The sequence below is a fragment of the Pezoporus flaviventris genome, unplaced genomic scaffold, assembly GCF_033815535.1.
Source record: "Pezoporus flaviventris isolate CSIRO_AGI_PZ_B2104156 unplaced genomic scaffold, CSIRO_AGI_Pfla_v1 ptg000007l, whole genome shotgun sequence".
NCBI classification, from domain to species: Eukaryota; Metazoa; Chordata; class Aves; order Psittaciformes; family Psittacidae; genus Pezoporus; species Pezoporus flaviventris.
The window spans coordinates 26,587,648-26,609,272 of NW_026892555.1; the positions used below are offsets into that span (position 1 = coordinate 26,587,648).

Below are 21,625 nucleotides of genomic sequence, written 5' to 3' on the forward strand. Positions count from 1 at the left end.
CATAAAAAAATATAATTGTAGGTATGATATTAACAAGTACAAATTATTCAATAAGTCATGTTTAATACTACTGCCAATAGAGTACTGTTAATGGAAACCCCATGATTTTTGTCAAACTAGAATTCTGCTCTCTTCCATAAATTACAATATAATCGTTAACCAGAAAATATATTGTATTCTATTTCTCTTGGTCTCATTTGGCAGAAGGAAAAAAAAAACCAAAACCCATAGCACAGGAAATCAGCTAGATTTCCAAATTAATATAAGTGAAATATTTCTGGCTTGTAACTATTAAACTTGTGTCTCTGATTCATAAGTTTTAAAATGCCTTGCCTACAGAGAAACAAATCCCATGGTTCCTATGTAAGACTGTGTCTTATTAGATTCCTGTAAAACTCATTCCAGACTTTTCATTTGTACATGTCTGTTATTGGAAGAATTATTACCAAAAACAGAGATGAAAACTGAAAATTGTTCAAACAGTTCAAAATTGTACGTGTCTTGCTGTTTAGAAGTTCATGAAGAGATAACCATCATGAAACAGACTCTTGCCTATAGGATTTAAAATTCATTCACAAACAAAAATTACCAAAAATAAAACAAAGTAGTTCATATGATATATTTCTTCTGGAAAACTATTAAATACAAGTATATTGCATTAAAATTCAGAGGGTGCATTTTTTTTCCTAAATTGATATAACTTTCAATGAAACCACCATTCCCCAAGAAGATTCTGCAGATTAGTTTTTGTAACCAGTACAGTCATTTGCAGACTTAAACCTTAAATCTTAACACACGAACTGCTTTACTGACGTTCCCATTTACAAAAAGCTCTTAATTTTACTGAGTTATTCCTGGCTTAGCACACCTGCCTAAAAATTAATATTCCTATTGCAGTCAGTTGCATCTCTGTAATAAAGAGCAAAATTCACACCACCAATACCCTAATCTTTGGCCACTGCAATATCAAGTCATTCTGCTAAGCTTCTTTTGAAGAAGGAATATTTACAAACATTAACTTATCTACTTTCTACAAGCTGAATTACTTTTGTGTTGGAATGTTAAGTGATATGCCTCTACTAAAAACTTCAAGGTCACATTTAGATCAAAGTGCATCTAGATCTGATCTCTTACCTATTTGAACAGTGGTTCTAGTGGTGCCAGCTGAAGTTATTAGAGAAATTTTGCCTACTTTGCTTCACTTCTGACTTGCATTGCACACCAAATGCAGAGTAGCTTTATTATGGATTTTTAAGAAAAACATTCTCTTTAGTTTTCATTCATGTCCAGAAATATGAGACACAATAAAATAAAACCCAAAATGATTCCTTTAAAATTATAACTACAGACTTTCTAACACAATCAGATTAAATCTGTAATACTTCTGAAAAAGCAGATTAAGCACCTATGCCAAACATGCACCTGAAGGTACAATTAATAAGTGATTTTGCAAACAAGTGTTTTATTCTTTTTATATGTGTTGACAAGATATTCAAATCAGAACTATTTTTGCTGAAATGTGTAGTAACCACAACTGATGTTTGCAGATGAGAGATGTAATTGGAGCAGCCACAGCAGGACAGAACTACTACCGCTCCTCTATGGACAACACTGTCTCCTACATGAACACTTACTCCATTCCAAAATTGGTCCAAAATCGAGTTCGAACCTGGTATGAGTACACGTGGGCCTCTCAGGGAATGCTGGGTAAGGCTTTTCAATTCCAGTTATGTAACAACTCCAAGTGGTGGTACATATACAGACTTAGGGTGAAATTCACATTCCTCCTTTTCTGAATTGCATGTGAGAAGTGAGAGGACTTCAACTTACTTTAGAAAGGAAAAAAGCTCCAAAGCAGTATGATACTTACTACTTCACAAATTCCTTTCATTTGTATAATGTTCTGGTTATACCATTAGACAAGATATGTAACTTAAAACACAATATCTTAGTAAAAGCATATTAGCATCTTCCACATTGAAACTCGTAAATGCTAGAATAGCTCCATTAAATTATTTTTCTGTATGATGCTCATTTTTATGGGCATTCTTCCTTTATATTTTCTAACTAATAGAGTTTGCTCTTTTTTTTTTTTCTTCCACAGATGAATCAGAATTACTGGAGCAGATGCCATCCAAAATGCAATTAGCCATTGCAATTGATGTGAACTTTGCCATCGTCAATAAAGTTGACTTATTCAAAGCAAGTAGCTTTACAGGATAATGCAAAAATATGTGGTATTCCTGAGACAGAAAACTTGTTTTCTGTATCTTGCAACCCTTAAGAGCATTTATTGATTTGTTAATATGCAAGGCAAAATAGGTCTAAGAAATATCTCAGTTAATGGAGACATGTAAGCACAAAGCCAAGTGCCTGCCTTTGAAATGCTTTTTGTATCTTCTCTTGTACCTTCGACATGCTTTTTGGAAAGCAGATGTTAAAAAAAAAAAAGGCAAATGAGGCACCGTGCTGTTACATTGACATACTAAAGCTGATGTTATGGTCAGTCTTTAAGTGATTTCAGAATATAACTAATCTCAAGAGTCGGACATAAGGAATGGAATTTTTAATACACTCCACTTTGCTGTATGCTGCCTATGTCTGCCTGAGAGACATGAATGCTGTGTGTTCCGGCAACATAACTTGGATGTAGCGAATGATACTTTTTAGTGCCCTATTGTGCAAAGGAGCTTTCTCTTTATTATCATGGTAGTTTTCCAGAGATACAAGTTAAATTGGGTATTAAGGATTGGATTTCTGACACCAAAAACAAGGAGACACTGCATGTTTAGAAGTAGTTGATATACTGTAACCTTAACACTAATTTCTTTGTTAAGATAATTACAAGAAATCATATGATATCACTGTAAAAACATCACATAGCTCATGGTTTCTGCCACATTTGCTGAAGACATGGAATTCGTAGATTCATACCATTTGACATAATTTGTTGTGGTTTTTTTTTTCCCTGGATCTGTAAAAAGAATTCACATCAAAGATCTATAAAGCTCTGAACATGGCACTAACTGATCTTCCACAGTGAATTTAGATGTACAGAAGCTTACTTTGTAAAAAATGAGATGTTCAACCTAAAGAGAACTTTGTAAGATGTGAAGTGACATTTTTTCAGTCTTTTTTCTCTTCTAACAGCAGATCTTTATGATGTTTATAGTTTGTATTACACTTATGAATCTCTGCATCATTCATGTATTGTTGGGTTTCGCTGCTCAGTGTAGGCACTAACAGTCACTTGTACTACTGAATTACTAGAGCAATCAATTCTGTTTTAACAGGGGTGCGATACCCAGATGATATATGACATGCTGCTAAGGTTGAAATCCATTGTGTATTTACCTGGTGACTTTGTCTGCAAAAAGGTGAGCATTCTTGTCTCTTTCAAATAATAATCAATAGTATGTATTTTCAAAAAAGAGTTCAGATCCAGTCAATAGTGTCTCCTTTAAATAAAATTAACCCCAAGTGAATTAGGTAGCATAAAAGTAATTAAGGTTCTCTGTGTAATAATAACAAATGTGCTCTCAAATTTCAACCTAGGACAAGACAATATAGATTTTAAAACTTACACTATCAAACAAAAAATATAGTAATATGGGAAAATATTTAATGTAAATAAGGTTTATCTAATCATACATCATGAAGTTTTAATAATTAAAATTGATCAAGGTTATTTTGCTTATATATATATATATACACATACAAACCTAGCTTACAGGTCTCAATGTATGATGCTTTGCACGTGCTTCATTTGTGTGTTCTGACATTTAAGTTGAATTATCCAAGAATGAAGAAATTACACTGCATCAAAACCACTCCTTACAGCAGGATCTGATCTTGCTCTACCTTCGTTCACAGCTCAGAGCCACCTCCAGACTTTCAGCTGAATGCTGTCACACTGTCCCTTCACAAAGACTTCCATCAAATGCAGCCTTATAGTAACAGAGGTAGATAGCTCAGCTTCTGACCAAGTGAGCCAAAGTGTCTTTTCTGAAGGAATATAAACATTCTTAGGCAGGACAGGATGTAATGAAAACATGGGGGGATGAAGTATCAGCACTTTTACTGTTCTGGCAAGTGACCCACAATTCACACCATACCCAGAAGTGAAAATCAGAACCCCTTACTTTCTTTAGCAGTTCTGGTCCATCATGCTCACTAGGTCTTGCTCCCTCCAAGAGTTAAGTGTATGATCCTCTTCCCAAATGCTAAATTAGTCCCACTGACTCCACAGTGTAGGAAGTTAAACAGTTGTACATGCACTGAAGGATCAGGTGTTTGTCTTCAAAGACCAATCCCAGAATTACTGTTAGCCAGGAAGGGTGGAAGAGTAGTTTGGTGTGTTTGCTGTGCAATGCACATCATGGAAGGATCTTAGACTGCAGCAAGAACAGAGATAATAAATGACAGTAAAAGATTCAAGGTCTTGATACTGCTGTCAGATGAAAAAAGTTTTCAACAAGGATGGATTATGAGAAATTCCAGCTTGATTCAGTTAAAATGCCTCTCACCTGTATAAATTTACTATGTGGCCAACAACCATAGCAATTCTATTAATGCTGTAACACACAGTAGGGAAAAAAGCCCTGTTAGAACAACCTCCTCCATTGATGTATTTTGGCCTCATCATAATTTACTGAGGAGGCTATGCAAAAAGGCTGGGAGGAGCAACCAGTGCTCCTAGGAAGGAAGTGCAAGCCTTGCATTTCATCCTAGCTTTGTTGCTGTTGCTTTTTCACTTTTAAAATTAAACTGCTTCTTTGCCTCATTTACTCCAGCTGCATGACTGCGAAAATAGTTATTCGTCTGCCTTACTGAAATGTTGTTAGGACTTCTATGATCATGTTTGCAAAGTTCATTATCTTGCTCCAGTTTACCTGCTTTATATTGCATGTACTGATGTCACACCACTGAAACCTAGTAAATATGTGAAGGATAATAAATAAACAAATAATCTCTTCAATCATCCAGTGATTACACAAAAGCTTACATAAATTTAATGGCTGTTTATTCTTTATTTTCCTTTTATATTAGGCAAGTGATAGTAAAAATAATAGTGTAAAACCTGAAGCTTTTAGACCATGAAGCAGAGGCTTTTTTGAACGTCTCAACTATTAAATACACTGCTGCTGTACTTTAGTTTCGACCAGAACAGTTGGTGCATATGACTGCTACAATCCTGATTATCATTTCTTTTCCAAGATGGCCTAGATGGTCTTACTTCTGTTCAAATATTGACCCATATCGCAATTAGAGCTGCCAAAGTCAGTGCCTGCATTTGTGCTCAGTAAAAACTTTAATTTCTCCATAATAGCAGTAAACTTGTTTATGAGAGAGTAGAAACATATTTAAAGAATCTGACTGATTATTCTAACAAAAAAAAAACCAAACAACTGGCCCTGCTAAAACATGGGATCTTTCTTGTGTGTGTGCTCAGGGAGAGATTGGCAGAGAGATGTACATCATCAAACAGGGTGAAGTTCAAGTCCTTGGAGGCCCTGATGGTACAAAAGTCCTGGTTACACTAAGAGCAGGAGCTGTATTTGGGGAGATCAGGTAGGTCAATCACTGTTTTAACACTTTCTTTAGAATTGGTCAAATAATAAATGGTTGTTCTACTTCTTGTTTAACTTTACTTTCCTGGTAAGCATGACAGCTACCACAGGGAGGCTAGGAAGTGGGTAGGATCAACCAAGAGGACACTGAGCAAGGAGATGTAGGTAAGTAAAGGAAAATCTTAGTGAAGCATCACAGACAAATCTGGCAAGATCTCAGACCAGAGTTTTCAGCAATGTACACAAGGATATACAGACAAATTTCTCCTTCAGCATTTAAAAGATTTAACACATCTTCCTGTTCCGAGGTCTGCAATATGCAGGACCAAATAGATTTTATTGCCTGTAGAGTGAGACTAATTGCCCTTACACAGCAGATGGTAAAAATGATAATTAATTTCCAACAAAGGAGATAAAATAATCTAAAATAGCAAATAAAACTAGTTCATTTAGGATCTGAAGTAGGGATCCAGTTGCCAAAAATCAGGAATCCACATCTGAAAATGTATTTGCTTAAGAACATTCAAAACAAGAAAAAGGCTGACATATCAGATTTTGGGGTTTGAGTTTTCTGGAGGATAAAATTTTTCTTTGAGAGCTACAAATGTTTTTTATGTTCTTCATGTGGTTGCTATGCAAAATCCATTAACTCTTACACGCCATGTTCCCCAATTAACCAAGCAACTGCTAGATTTTAGGTACTACATGCCCTGCTGAGGTTGGCCTGAGGATAAGTAATAAAATACATGTGCTGCTGTATGTGATAAACTGGATCCTTGATTTCTTCCATCTGCCTTCCTGTTATTGTTAATCCTCTTGCTGGTAGCTTCAATCTGCCTTTTGAAAAGAGGTAATCAGATCTGTGCCAGGTTAACATTTATCTTCTACTTGTGTCTCCCTTTGTAGTAGCAGAAACAGTCCAGGGACATGCATTTATCCAGGAACATGTGTACAGAACTTGCTTAGACCTCAAGTGGAAAAAAACCTGATATATCCCACAGATACAGACTGTTTTCATTGAGTGGGAAAGTGAAATTATATCAGCTGTTTGAGAGAAGGGTATTTGAAAGGTATTTCTCTGTTTCGATATAATACCTGAGCAAAGCTTCAAACCAAAATGCTGCATTATAAGTTATGTGGAAAGGCTGAGAATGCACTGGTGTTCGGTACAGGCTGAACAGTGAAAGGATAAAAGAAAAGGCTACAGCAGCCCAAACGTGTAACACACACAGTTTTTGATCATTTATTAGTATTGTATTTGGAGCAAGGGCTTTATTTTTTAAACTGAGACATTATAATGACTGGTTTTAAAGCAAGAAAGGGATTTGCAAACTTTTGACCTAATACAGGTGAGCACCTGAGAACTACGTAACAGCCTTTAAAAGACTAATTTTGCAGTATGCGTTACTCTTCACATAACTGCCTATATGGCCATTAAAACCCTCAGCAATGCTTTAACTCTACACTTTTAGTCTTGTTTTTCTTATCATTGACTTACTGCGGCAGCATACCCATTCAGACTCACGTAATTTGCATCTAAATGTGAGGTAGAGGACAAACTCAAGGAGAATAGTGGCAGACACCTCCAAAACTGAAGAAAATCAAAGACGTGAAGCACTAAATTTGTTGGTAGAGATTTGTCTTCTTCCTTGTGGCAAAGTGTTAAAAAATAATGAGTTTGTATAGAGCCTTTTTGTATAAGTTTTGTCAGGGTCTTCTGAATACTGTATAGCAAAAGCAAATGAAAAAATATTCTTTCATGGGAGAAACTGCTTCATTTAACACATCCAAGTTTTCTCCTCAGTATTCACAGCATGGTTATCACCTGATATCAGACTGATTTCCTTCTGATTTCTGATTCAAGATTTGTTTAGAGAAATACATCAGCTTCATTCCAAGGGGTTTAACTACATGATTTATAAGACACTTGCTATCTAATCTCACTCTGTTCAAAATGCATGTAAATGATGCATAAAAAGTCTCTGAGGGTGAAGGAGTTGAAGAAAACAAAACATGTTTACTTCAAAAAAAATCCCTGAATCCTAGAAGGCCATTGCAAGACTAACGTTCAAACATGTCCTTAGCCAATTTCATCCTTGGAAATTTTTACAGAAACAGATTAAGTAATAGGAGTTGCCTTCCAAATAACATTTTAGCCTCATTACTTTTTTCCCATATAGATAATATCAGTTTTGGAAAGCAAACTAATCTCAGAATCAGAGGCAAACAGATTGCTGCCTTAATGACAGCCTCTCTGCACAGACAATTGAGAAGGAGAGAAATTCAGCTATAATACAACACTTTATTAGCGCAGAGAAATTTACACTTTAAGCCACATGTCCTCATTCATCCATTCACAGATATTTTACTAGGAATACTTCCTATCAGAAAATGGTAATTCTGGAAAAATTAAAACATTTCTCCACTATATGTTTATTTTTTATAGGAAGATCTCTCATCTTTTGCTTTTTTTTTCTTAAAGTTAGGCAAGCTGACTCATCACTTTGTCACTTTGACAACTTTGTACCTAAGAGATGATCAATCAGAGAGGGCTGCAGCAGCACCTTTGCTGTGGAGACAGGCAGAGTTGGTTTTTTTCAGCCTGCAGAAGACTCCAGGAAGGCCTTATGGTAGTACCTTCCAGTATCTAACAGGGGCCTGCAAGAAATCTGGAGAGGGACTTTTTACAGGGGCCTGTTGTGACAGGACCAGGGGAATGGCTTTAAACTGGCAGGGGAGATTTAGATTACATATTAGGAAGAAATTCTTTATGTGAGTTGTGAGGGTGGTGAGACCCTCGCACAGGCTGCTAGAACCAGATGATCTTTAAGGTCCCTTCCAACCTAAACTATTCTATGATTCTATGAAATTAAATTTGCTAGCATAAAAATTCAAAAGTTATCATCTCATACTAATATTAGAGCTTTTCAGGGTAACAACTGGAGTAAAATATATAAGGTTAAAAAGGAAAAATACTTTGTTAATATATATCTTAAATTATCAAGAACTATTGCAAGGCAAATGTAGGGGGTTTATAAAATTTGGTCTCTGAGGTACCAGCACACTAGATTCAATGATGAAACCTGTAACACTGTCTTTAGTCAAAGGGGATTTTGTTTGAGACAACTGCCTTACTTGTAAAATTCACCTCACATCATCACCATAATGAAAAAGCTGATCTCTTTAGTCCTAGTCTGCCTCCATAAAATGAGCTTTCTGTTAGGAAAGCCTGAAAATGATTGCTCAACGACTTGTTGAGAAGTGATTAATCAGAACCCAAAAGCTGTTTGCAATTTTCTTTAGTTGCTTTTCTTATTGTGCAAATAGTTTTATTCTATCTGAGGGATTGTAAAGAATTGTTTAAAGAGAAAACTGCATTTTCAGCTTGAGTTCATATATTGATTGCTGTCTTGGGTTGCAGAAAAGCATTCTGCATGTATATGTAAAAATTGCAGGAGTCTTATATTATCATAAATCAAATATATTATCAGTATAATCCAATATTTACAGATGTGTCTTATAAATACATGTAATATCAAAATCAATCGTATATCCTTGATTAAAATTAGGTAACAATTAATACATGCTTTATGGGTTCCAGATTATCCTTTATTAATAAATTTTAAATGTAGGGACTGCTAAGTATTCTCTAAAAATATTAACTCACTGGGAAAATTTGGGGCAGATCTCCTTGAATACAGTGGTAAAGCAATTTTAGTACTATCAGCAAAATGTGAATTCTCTTACTTATCACCACAGCTGAGAAGTGAAATCTCCTCATTTCTGCAGGATGAACAATTTAATTTTTATTTGTAAAACACCTAATTTTTATGTGGATATCCTTCCTATGGCCAACAGCTGCTCCCTAAACTGGTCTAATGCCTTACTTTCAAAACAAAATAGCCTTGTTTTTCTGGCGGACACATTTGTCACTCTCAGCCTGAAAGGCCTTCCTAATCCATATAATTCAACTTGCCAACATTAAAACATGAGAAACTGTATGTGAGAAAACTGAAAACTGGAGTCCCACAGAAGTTATTCACTCAAGAAAATCAAAATCCTGGAGAATCATTAATTCATTGCAAATAACCCTTTCATTAATAAGGGATTTGTGCTGCTCTGCTTCTGATATAAACAATTTTCAACAATAAAATTGAGGAAATGCCAAGTTCACATGAGGACTGAAACAAATGTAGTCCCTTCAGTGAGTGTCTCTTGGGAGAAATCTATCTAGAAAGAATTTTCACAGCCCTTAACATCTACATATGCCTGACCAGCAGTGACAATTTGCCTTCCTGAGGCAAAATATTTCTAATCCCTACTGCAAAGTGCCTTTAAAGTGTGGCGTATCATGACACAGAATCAAGTTAATGCAGAGACTCAAATCCTTGTTTACTGTCACCAAGCCGTTTTTATCCCCTTGTTCGGTACTTTCCCAACCTGCACATACATACAACGTTCAGTCTTATTGGCCACTGTGAAACTATCTGGGTAAATAGTCCAATCACAACGTTGCAGACCCTCTCACAACCCCCACATCCTCTGGCCTACAACTGAGATTCCGCCACAACTACATCCTGGTCCATACTCCCAAGGCTTGCTTTGTTTACCTTCTCTGCCCTTTAACATTCCAACTCATTGCCCCAGGGCTTGTCGAAGCTTCAAGGCCTCAGAGCTCATTGCCAAACTCTTTTTCATGCAAATCTTATCACCTTCACTCCCCACAATAAAGAACATCAGATAGAACAATTGGGTACATGCTTTAGGATTACTCTAATGGAGAATCATCAGCAAAGAAATTCCTCACTAGGACAAGTAACAATGTGACTGACAATGTTTATTTTCATTCCAGTCTATTAGCTGCAGGTGGAGGAAATCGAAGGACTGCCAACGTGGTGGCTCACGGTTTTGCCAACCTTTTCATTCTGGACAAGAAAACACTCAACGAAATCTTGGTGCACTATCCTGACTCAGAAAAACTTCTCATGAAGAAAGCAAAGTATGTCCTAGTAACAGTTTTTAAATCACATTATTTCACTGCAGAATGGATAGTTGTGGCTTCTAGACAGATTTGCACTCCTTTCTTGGAAGAGTAACAGATGTAAACACATTTGTATTTAGAAGTCAGGTTTGCCTGGCAGTATCTAGTGGAAGTCATGGTCTTGGCAGGGATTCCAAGGGTTGTGGAAATATGGTAAGAAGAATGAAGTCTTGACTGTAGCGGCCACCTTCTTTGTATTTAAGGTAACAAAACAAATAGGAGATACAGAGGTATATTAAGTTTCCTTACATAGTCAAGAAACAAACTGCAGGACAGTCAGTTAAGGAGCAGGTTTTCAAAGATGCAAACAGACACTCAGAATTAGTTCCATAGAGATATGCTTCAATGCACTCATATTTGTATTCATTTCCAAAACCTCAAGCAGTAGTTACTGCGAGAAACGTGCTCACTTCTAAATAAAATTTATTAGGGACAAAGTCAATGGATCAAAGAAAACAGCGCTGAGCACATGACCATAGCCAGAGGCACACAGTTATACCCGTACACAAGCTTTTTAGCCATTCCATATTGCATCAGCTGAATACATAGTTATCCTGAGAACAGGGAGGAATTATTACAATTGCTTCTCCAAAAGGATTTCCATAAATCTGCCCTGGTCTCCTCCTTTTGGCGCATGCTGTCTGCCTCCTGGTGGTCATCTCAGGGGTCTTCGGGGATGAAGTAAGACGTCTTCCTCTAAGGTGAACTTTTCATCCTGGGTCTTGAGCCAGTTCTGACTAGTCCTGTGGGTGTTAGTTCTTTCAGTTTCTTTCACTGGTGTTACATTACAGGATGGTCATGTTTGATAAGCCTTTATCTTGTGCAGGCCACATATGCTTGGCGAAAGCAAAATTTCATTAACCCTTTATTACCTCTCACATTAGGAACAGATTTAAAGTAATGCCCAACAAGATAAAAGTACACAGATTGGAGAAAAGTCCATTTTGTTCAAAAAGATTCTGAAATGGGATTTCAAACCCAAATTGCTTTTCATCTTGCTTTGGTTGTAGCTTGCTAGAATCACTATTTCCCCAGCTTTGAAAGAGCAAAATATTGTCATATTTTCTCACAAATTTATGACAAAGTTAGTAACTTGCTACCTTGCAAAAGGTCCAGATACTTGAAATATATTGTCATTATTAGTATACTTCAGCACTCATTGCTCTCGGCTGTTGCCTTGCCCTGCTATCAAAGGTTGGAAGGCTTTTCCCAGATTAGAAATTCCACCAGAACAGACTAAACATAGCACACGAGTGACATTTTGGTTAGTGTAAGTGCTAGCAGATGGTTGCATTCAGCATGTTTCAACAGCCCTGGTTGTCAAATGACAGTATCTTGAGAATCATCACGTCCCTTAGGAACAGGGAATCAAGACACAGAATGAACTCATTGCCCAGTTTTCAAAACCAGCATCAACAGGTAGAAAGGTGGAACAAATCCACTGACTGATGGTCCCCTGCATTTATCATAGAATCATACAATCAGCTAGGTTGGAAAAGACCTTTAAAATCATCAAGTCCAACCATTATCCAGGACTGCCAAGACCACCACTAAACCACTAAAATGAGGGATATCCTTCCTGACTTTTCTCCAGCGTCTTTCTAAACAGTTGTACAACCATCATTACTTGCTCTTCCTGTCTCTGTCCCACACTGCCACCTTCTTTCTTGCCCACCCTAATCGTATCTTGCCTAACCACTGAATACTGCTTCCTCCAGACAGCCTTTCTCAACTGCAGGAGCTTAATCATCCATCCTTTGTATCTTCACTCCCATCTGAGCTCTCACCCTCTCTAGATATTAGACTAGATACAGGACACCCTGTTTAATTTTAAAGATACACAGTACCTGCCCTGTGCTGGAGGCCATGTATTCTGCTCACCCAGCAATTTTTCTGTCCCATGCTCTTTGTGTGGTCAGCCATGTCTCTAGAAAAACTAGGCACCAACAGGAATTTGTGCACTGTTCTGATAAAGATTGCAGTTATGTTCAGTTTTGGAGTCAGGTTATCAGTTGCTGTGCCCTGGAAGGTTTACATCAGAGATCTCTCACCTTTAAAGGGCTCCTTGAAACAAATGCAAAGAATTAATTCAAGCAAGAAATTTGTTCTACTATCACGTGCCTGACAGTCAATGTATAGTATTTTCATAATAAACTCATGCAAGCTGCAGAAGTGTACTTTTCAAATTGATGACAGTAAAAAGACTAAAATCTTTGCTTCTGGACTTCCCAGATTTACGAAGTACAAGATGCTGGGGAAAATTACAGTATTATGGGATTTACTGTACTTCAGACTGCAAGTATAGTCCTTGTTCATAAAAAGCTTTAAGTCAGGGTTTTTGCAAGGATAGAAAAGTTGCCTTGAAAACTGTATAGTAACCTAATGGAAACTGGAAGCATGGGAACCGCCTGCTTTTCACTGTCTCCATTTACCTTGGAACTGTCATCCAATCTTTACCCTTGTCACTCTTTCACACTTCTTGTTATGGCTGCAAATCAGTATAGCTACAGAAGGTGTGAAAATCTAGTCTGCCACTTTATTGGCAGTAATTTTTGTATCTTCAGGGTGTCTTCTTCTACTGAAGAACACCAAAAATACATACCACTGTCTAAACTGACCTGTGAGAGATAGGCCATGCTGGAAGTTAGTTTGGTAAATTATTACTTTCACAAGCATCAGCTGGACTCCCAGTTGATCACTAAATATGCTCTGAATTTGCATCCAGAAGGCCAGGTTAAGAGACTACCACGGCAGACATGAGGCATTTCTCTTCCTCCACACTACTTCTCACCCTATAAAGCTCTCACCTGCTTTGCAACACCTTAATTTGACACCTTCACTTATTCTCCAGGGTATAGGTAAGCAACTCCAAATCTGAACAGTAGCCTCTAACTCTACCAGGGCCTTGGGTAAAACCGTTAACTTTTCCAGCTTTGCTCTTGCCACTGGACCTGAAAACAAAAAGAATTGCCAGATTTTCATCCATGAACAACACTTTAGCTCTGCAAGAGCTTTGCTCAGTTTCACAGCACTGCTATGTGTTCTCATTCCTTCCTTTTTCCAGGGTGCTGCTGAAGGAGAAGGGGAAACCTGCCCCAGGACCACCAGTGCAACAACCACGGGGCTTGGCCAGTCTCTTTGGGCAGAAACAGGAAACTCCAAAACTGTTCAAGGCGATGCTTGGAGGCAAAGGGAAAGATGGCCTTGTGAAGCTGCTGCAGCTGAAGAGACAACAGGACATTCAGGTAACACCACAGAAAAGAATGCAGGTTCTTCCAGGTGCTGCAAGATACTGGGAGGGCTGGGGCAAACAGAGTAGGTGAAAATGCAGCCTTAATGCAACCAACAGCAAGAACTCCCAGTAGCTGAGATACAACTGCTGTACCTAATTTCTGTAAACACTATTCTAAAACTTGACTCAGATCTTCCTGGATCCGGACTCTATGCAGAGCAGAGAAAACAGAAGCAAGGAAAAAAGCAAGCAAACAAAAATCCTCAAAGAAACTAAGGATAAAATAGACTTGACAAAGACCCCAAGGGCATCTGATTCAGTTTTATGGAAACAACAGTAAATACAGAAATATCCTAACACAGTAATCTGATCCAGCTGACTTGAGCACACAGTGAACTTCCCAACATAGAGTCAGATCTCTGGTTGTCACAAATCCTGAAAACAAAATCTAATATGTAGGCCACACAGCTAAAACTGATTAAATCTCTAATACATTGCACTTAGGAGAAAACTGTTTTGTTGATGAAAAATAATTCCCACATTATACTTTGTTCTGAGAAATGTTAGTAAGAGCCTGCTCAGTTCTACGTATTTACCCAAAGGTGGCAGAACACTCTTCTGTCTTTACAGCTGAACTGGCTGTGGTTTTATTTATTTTTTTTAGTTAAATAAAGAACTTCGCTTACACAAATGACTACAACACTATTACTGGAACAGAAACATTGCTCAATTTAATGTGTATTTTTAAATTAACAGCAAATCGGCTTGGCCAAGGAATTGGGGCAACCAACAGTATGTCAATATTTACATAACACTTTCTCTTCTGTACTAGTGTAAGCATATAAAGGAAGGCAAGACCTAAGAAAGGGATGTGTGCTCCCAAACATGTCTGTTTCATCCTGCTATAAGGAGCAGATAGTATCATTATTAACAGGCTTTTCATAGGTTTTATGTATTCTGAAATTGCATTTTTCATTTAGATACTGATTTTCAGCACCTCAATGCAAATTTACACATGTTGCATACCATATTCACAATATCCACACTGTGCCTTTCCACTGCATATACAGAACTGCTTCCTGAATTTCAGCACTGGAAAACACTGAAATTCTTGTTTCTAGGAAACTCAAGCTGAAGCAGAGAACAAGCCTGAGCAAAAGGAGATGAAACCCATGGAGCCTGCAGCCCCATCTGCCCCTCCTGCACAAAAGGAAGAGCCGAATACAGACGCTAAGCCCAAACCTGCAGTTATGCACAGAGGAACCAGTAAAGAGTCTCTGATCATTAGTATGTCTCCATCCCCCAGAGCAGGAGAAGGAGAGATCCTTAAGGTTGAAGTTAAAGAGAAAAAAAATAAATAGATGCTGCTTTGGGTTGTGACCACATCTGATGTCCTGCTGAATTCAGAGGAAGATAGAAGTAGAGACTACTCAAGATACAGAATCTACCGCAGATCCTCTTCTTCTCTCCCTCCTCTCCTGACACAACTGGACAAATTACTTATACACTTACCTTTTAACCTTAAACCTGAAGAGAGAACTTTGGGTGTAATAGCAATTAGGGTTCAGATTTCAGGTGCACTTGTTCCTTCTTTGATCCATGCTCTCCCTTCTCTCTTACTCTGTCTTGTTCCTGCTTCTCCTCTTCCCTCTCCTGTTTATCCTTGCCTTCTTATTGCTCTTCCTGCTGCTCAGTTTGCTCCTAATTTTTGTATGTGTTCTTTCCTACTTCCTTTTCTGGTTTCCCATAGTTACGCTTTTTCTTGTCACTGCCCTACTGTTGCTGAGGTTACTCATGTTTCTCTGGATCCTTCTCTCTCCTCCCCTTATACTTGTAATCACTGACCTGCTTTTGTGACCAGCATGGCCCAGTGCAGGAAGCGGTGATGGTGTGCATTGGGATTATTTATTCTGGGACAGAGGGATACAAAACAAAACCATGGTCAGAAAAATAAAATCACTAAATCCATGAGGGGGAAGCAGACTGTAGAATTATTACTCTGAAAGCACAAGCAACTACTCCAGTTGTCTTTTGACTCTGATGAACAAACATGGCAAGGGCTTACATATTCCCTGCCCACCCCAGGGATGATCTTTAACTTCTGGCTGCTGATTTACAGGCTCGATCTTCTTAAGTGGTTGGGCATCAGTCATGCTCTCTGAAGAGCAAGCACCTGATACTGGCTAACTTTCTGAAGAATCTTGGTATCTAAACTAGCCCCTTCAAAACCAAAGGCTACTTTACAAAAAGTAGGATTTATGCTTTCTGGCTCTGTAGTGCATAGTTTCAACCAATGCTCCACCTGTCCACCTCCATCACAGACCTTGACTGATGGTGCAACGTGAACCCCATGCCTTACTGGGGCCAAACTGCATAGTATCCCTGAACTAAAGTAAATCCTTTACCAGTGCCACAGTTGAGAGGGATAGCGCTTCCTAAGACAGAGCTCCCACAGTGTCAACCTTCTGCATTGACTCATCATAGGAAAGGATGCAACATAAAGCAAACGGCTAAAGCTGTGTTTTAAGCTTAATTCTCTTTATCTTACACGGCTTTGCATCTCCTCCCTCTCCCAATCCATTTTTGGTCCCCACTGGATGAGCAGTTTTGGGAATTGAAACCATTATGCACAGGCCAAGCCGAGAAATCATAGAGCAGGCTTCACAGCTTCTCAGATGACCAGCCAGCCAAGGAAGGCACTGAGCCAAGATTACACACTCATTTTGCAGGCTACATGTGATCCACCAGAATCCGTGGGATCTTTGCCTGAGTGCAAGCTGGATGTTTGAGTTCCATATGTTGCATATTCCACACATCCTCTGACATGACTAAAACCCAAATCTGTTTCAAAAAGCAAGTTTTGCTGCATTAGTAGTGAGGTCAAGGTTCAGTTGCTACATGGTAAGAACTATCTTTGTTTGTATATTATGCATTGATATGTAAAAATAAAGGATGTCACAACAGAGGTAGAAAATGATAAGATGCATCATAAAGAGTTATTCATCTATTGCACATCCAAAAATGCTTCAATACAATCTCAGAATTAGAAATACTGCAGAACTGCTTCACAAATGAGGCCTTCTCTGAATAATAATGATCTATGAATTCATTACAATATATGGTTCTTCATCTTTTTTGAGAGCTGTAAAAACAGTATGTAAGGGGGAAAAAAACGTAAGCCCCCCATATTTGAAAATTTTTGTATTCATGGGTAAAGCTCTCTCTCATTGCAAAAGATCCAAACCTCTTCTGCCTACACAAATGCTACCAGGTTACTTCAAATATTTTCACTATTGGCATATTTAAATTCATCAATCACACAGACATATATTACAAGTAAGGGCTGAGACTGCAGCAGCAAACACTACACTGCAGCAACAGAGCATCCCATGAGCTGCTGTTTTGCTACAGACCTCAACAGTGCAGGACTACAGGAAAGCCTGCCAGTTCTGTCTGCAAAACTACCAAGCGATGCGTAGCTCTTGAGTTCCTCAGACCCAAAATGAAGAAGTATCAGTGTTTGCAGAAGACCATGGCCACACACAAATAACATCCATCTGCTTTTCCCTGACATCTCATTTTTCTGTTGTTGGAATATTTTCCCCTTTTCAGGGGTGTGCAGGGGCAGGAAGGCTCCAGGAACTCAAGTTGTAACTATTTATAGGGTTTTCATCAGACAGAATGACACAAGACAGGTCAAGAGTAAGATGTATTAAAACCTTTCAGGAACTAATTCTACCCTGTGGATTCTTTACTGATGGAGAAGTCAAGCAGATTAGCGCACTCAGAAGACATACCTTGCAGGTACCAAAGCTCACTCAGGCTGTGTGTGGCATCACATTCTGCTGCAATGCTATGTCTCCAGTATTTCCCAGTTTCCCAATAAAGCATCTCGAAGTTGACTACATGTCGTGGTTTAAACCCAGTCAGGTAACTCGTTCACTCACCCCCCCCCCCCCCCCCCTTCTTTCCCTGCCGCTACTCCCGGAGGGACGGAGAGGAGAATTGAAAAGAATGCAACTCCCACGGGTTGAGATAAGAACAGTTTAGTAACTAAGGTATAACACAGATCACTACTGCTACCACCAATGATAATAATGATAAAGGAAGTAACAAGGGAAGAGAATACAACACCTCAGCACCAGCTGACCGATAACTCGGCCCCCAAGCCCGACCAAACACCGACCGATACCTCCTCCAACCCTGCAGTCTCCCAGCCCTTCCCGCTAACTCCCAGTTACATCCTGGGCATGACGTGCTGTGGTATGGAATACCTCTTTGGTCAGTTTGGGTCAGGTGTCCTGTCTCTGCTTCCTCCTGGCTTCCCCTCCTCCCTGGCAGAGCATGAGGCTCACAAAGTCCTTGGCCAAACTAAAACATCGCTATCAGCTCTGTTCCCGAGCTGAAAGTCAAAACACAGCACTGCACCAGCTACCAAGGAGGAGAAACATGACTGCTACTGCTGAACCCAGGACACTACACTTGAGTGTAAAGAAGCTGAAGGGTGGAATAGGACAATGTATTTGAAAATGAAAAAAAACAAATCTCCATGCCCATCTACTTAAAAGGTAAACGCTGTTCTGAAAAACATTTTGGAGAGCCATTAATAACTGTATTAAATAGCATACATGAGAGAACTCTCACGTGGTAAAACAGCATGAAACAGGCACTGCTAAAATACCTTCTTGCTAAAAGCTAGTATGAGATGCTTTATGAAATACACACTGCACATTCATAACCACCAACTGAAAAGGCATTTTTCCTCTCATATGATAATACTTGTTATAAATCTGAGCTGTTCAGCCTGTGCCATGCTAATTACAGAAACTGCAAAAGCAGCATTTAACATGATACAAAAAAATGCTGAGTACAAAGGCACAACAGAAAAACAGTATACTGAAATTATATTTTTAATGTGTAGGCATTGTAAATCAGTTAACTTCACCAGAGCTGAAATACACAGAAAGTAAAAAATTCTGGTTACAGGTTATTTATCTGCTGTACATATATATACATTATGACCTCTAAATGGCAAAAAGCATCCGATTATAAAGACTGCTATACATCATTGTGATCACAAGGTGGTGCAAGTGACCTACAAGCTCATTCACTTCACAAAACTGACAGCATTTTGCTTTATCACTGTCAAGCAACTAAGGCATTTTTAACTTGTAAAATGAACAAAAAAATGGCAAAACACAGCAACCACACACCCCCCCCCCCGACTCCCAATCAGCTGCATTTCCTTGACTCAGAATGCAGCTTCAGCCTAACTCAGAAGCTTCCAAATTTTTCCGCAGGTGTTAGCTGTACATCTCTAAGAGGTTATACCTGGAAAAGGGTTCTTGCCCTTGTCAGGTCTGAAACACTTTTCTTTTACACAGTATAAGGCACTTGGAGAAGCAGGTATTGTGGATATGCTATTTAATTCCCTAAGCCTGAGGAACATGAGGGCAATTTTCACTTTTCCAGTAAGAGATAATGAATTATCCACTGTAGAAACTCAGAATTTATGTACAGAATACAGACAAAATGAAAGCTTTTATTTTATATGCAACAGATATTTGGTATAATAAAACCTATTAACATAATTAAATTCAGTTAAATGCACGTCCACAGCAACTTAAACTAGAATTAGTAACAGAACTCAGATGCAGCATTATATTTTTGGCAGACACCTCAGAGGAATCATAGAATGGTTTGGGTTCTTCAGTACTATCCTGTACTCCTATCAACAGTACACGTCCATTTCAATGAATCTAGACAAAGCACTAATACCGCATCCAGTTACCTCTGTACACGGAGCATGTAGCTGTGAAAATATTTACTGCTCCAAAATTATACAATACCTATTTGCAGCAGTGTGATTTAGGTTCATTGTAACTACTTTGTTGATCTTAATATGTTCTGTTGCATATCTGGCATGACACTTCATTATAGTTTATGAATAAAGTAGTAGCACATTTGCACTACACTGATAAAAAGATGACTATAGATTTTTATATAAACATATGAATTAGATTTAAGAAATAAGAAAGAGCTTGGCTTAATATGAAACAAAATTTCTTCTTTAATATTCCACTACTGAAACTATTTAGGACCCCCTTCCATCAAGGAAAACAGAGTAGAGAGTAACATACTCATTCATGATTGATAACTAGCCAACTGTCTACAGAACATGTGGTATGTTTTACAGGATGTGTAAGATAATCTCAATGCAAACATCTTTCATCCACCGATGCTAATGTGAGTTCAGATTTTTGACAAGATTATACATGTATGGAACAAAAAATACCACCCAAACTATACATATGGAGGAGCTCCAGCAACTAAAATAAGTCACAAAAAGTCACGTACACTATGACCTGGTGTAATCTTGAATGCCCAAGTATGCTGAATTTAGTGCTAGCCCACTCTGCTCTTTCATGTTACAGCTAGACAATCCAAAACCGGATCAGTCAGATGTCTAAACCACTTCAAATGTGAAATAGCAAAATTCATGTTCAAGATGGGCATTCTGGAAGTGATAAATGAGACCTTTACATCCATATATGTTACATGCACTGACAGGATCAGAAGAGATCCTCAGCAAGCAGTATGCAGCTGGGAGACAAGAAAGCTTAATCTGTCCACTAAGCAAATGCAATATGATTTACACTTGGCATAAATGCTGAAGAGGAAAAGTTAAGCCATCAAAATAAACCAGGAATTGTTTACCCTAGAGAAACACAGTATGATTACAGGGTTAGGGCTCAGACACTTTCTCGTCTTCCTTCAGGGAGGGAAGAAGGGATTTTGTAGCCACTTTTCATTAGTGGGCTCATGAAAAAGCAGCATGATTCAAAATATGACAAAACCAACAAAGGTAGCACTTTCAAGAACTGCCTTTATCTGAAAATATGCAGTCATAAATCAGACAAAACTTATCAACTAGAAAGTGAATTCTCACTTCACAAAAAGCCCTTTTAAAGATCAATAGTCCTAACTGGCTTGGGGATAAGAGACACCAAACCAAAACCCCAACCAAACCAAAATCTGGAGTTCCCATTTTCCAGCACAGTACATACTGAAATACATCTTACAACTTTTACTTTGAGTGTCCTCAAAGGCCAGTAGCATCCTTCTCAGATGTTTGAGGTTTACCTTGATTCACCCTTGTTCTTCTTGTGCTACCTTAAGAGAATGCGCACTAGAAAACAACGTACGCTTTAATGACTTGTTTAGCTCAAGTTCACACAGCCTTGAATCCCAGGCATTGGCCAAAGGCGCTAAAGTGGCAAGCGTAAAGTAGGCATACAAGGAGGGCCTTTATGCCCTGTGGCACTTGTTATTTTGGTATGTAACTTGTAAGTTTTGTTATATAATTTAATAGACACAGAAACCCAAAATATTTCAGATTTGTTGAAGCACATACAAACTATTACCTGCTTGGTGGGAATATACCTTCTTCTTCGTTTCTGACTGATGATCACAGAGAAACTGCAGCTCTCCCTGTTCCACTTCCCCTTTCCCTCAGCATATTTAACCTCTTCTTTTCCACTCTTATTTTTCAAAATAAAATGCACCCATGTAAGCCCCATCTCTCAAATCAACATCAAATATTAACACAATTATAAGTTTGGCCCTTAAAAGGCACACCTGGGAGCGTGATTTGCAGGCAAAAGCTAACAGACGTTACCACACAGAGGTGTGTGTGTATACATGTATACAGAAGTATCTGGGTATCTGGAGAACCAAAGGCTGCAGATTCAGCTAGTAAAGCCAGCACGAAATCCCAGCAAC

At 38.4% G+C, this 21,625-nt stretch overlaps 1 protein-coding gene across 1 annotated transcript in view; it reads left to right on the forward strand.

The window, feature by feature from the left end:
• Window positions 1–15,254, forward strand: part of CNGB3 (cyclic nucleotide gated channel subunit beta 3) — a 59,000-nt gene extending 43,746 nt beyond the window's left edge. Inside the window, exons 12-18 of the mRNA XM_061448169.1 lie at window positions 1,548–1,707; window positions 2,105–2,202; window positions 3,294–3,377; window positions 5,453–5,571; window positions 10,423–10,569; window positions 13,676–13,856; window positions 14,965–15,254. Of these exons, the coding sequence (XP_061304153.1) occupies window positions 1,548–1,707; window positions 2,105–2,202; window positions 3,294–3,377; window positions 5,453–5,571; window positions 10,423–10,569; window positions 13,676–13,856; window positions 14,965–15,204 (1,029 nt within the window). The 3' untranslated portion in view covers window positions 15,205–15,254. The remainder of the gene's footprint in view (window positions 1–1,547; window positions 1,708–2,104; window positions 2,203–3,293; window positions 3,378–5,452; window positions 5,572–10,422; window positions 10,570–13,675; window positions 13,857–14,964) is intronic.
• Window positions 15,255–21,625: the final 6,371 nt, after the last annotated feature.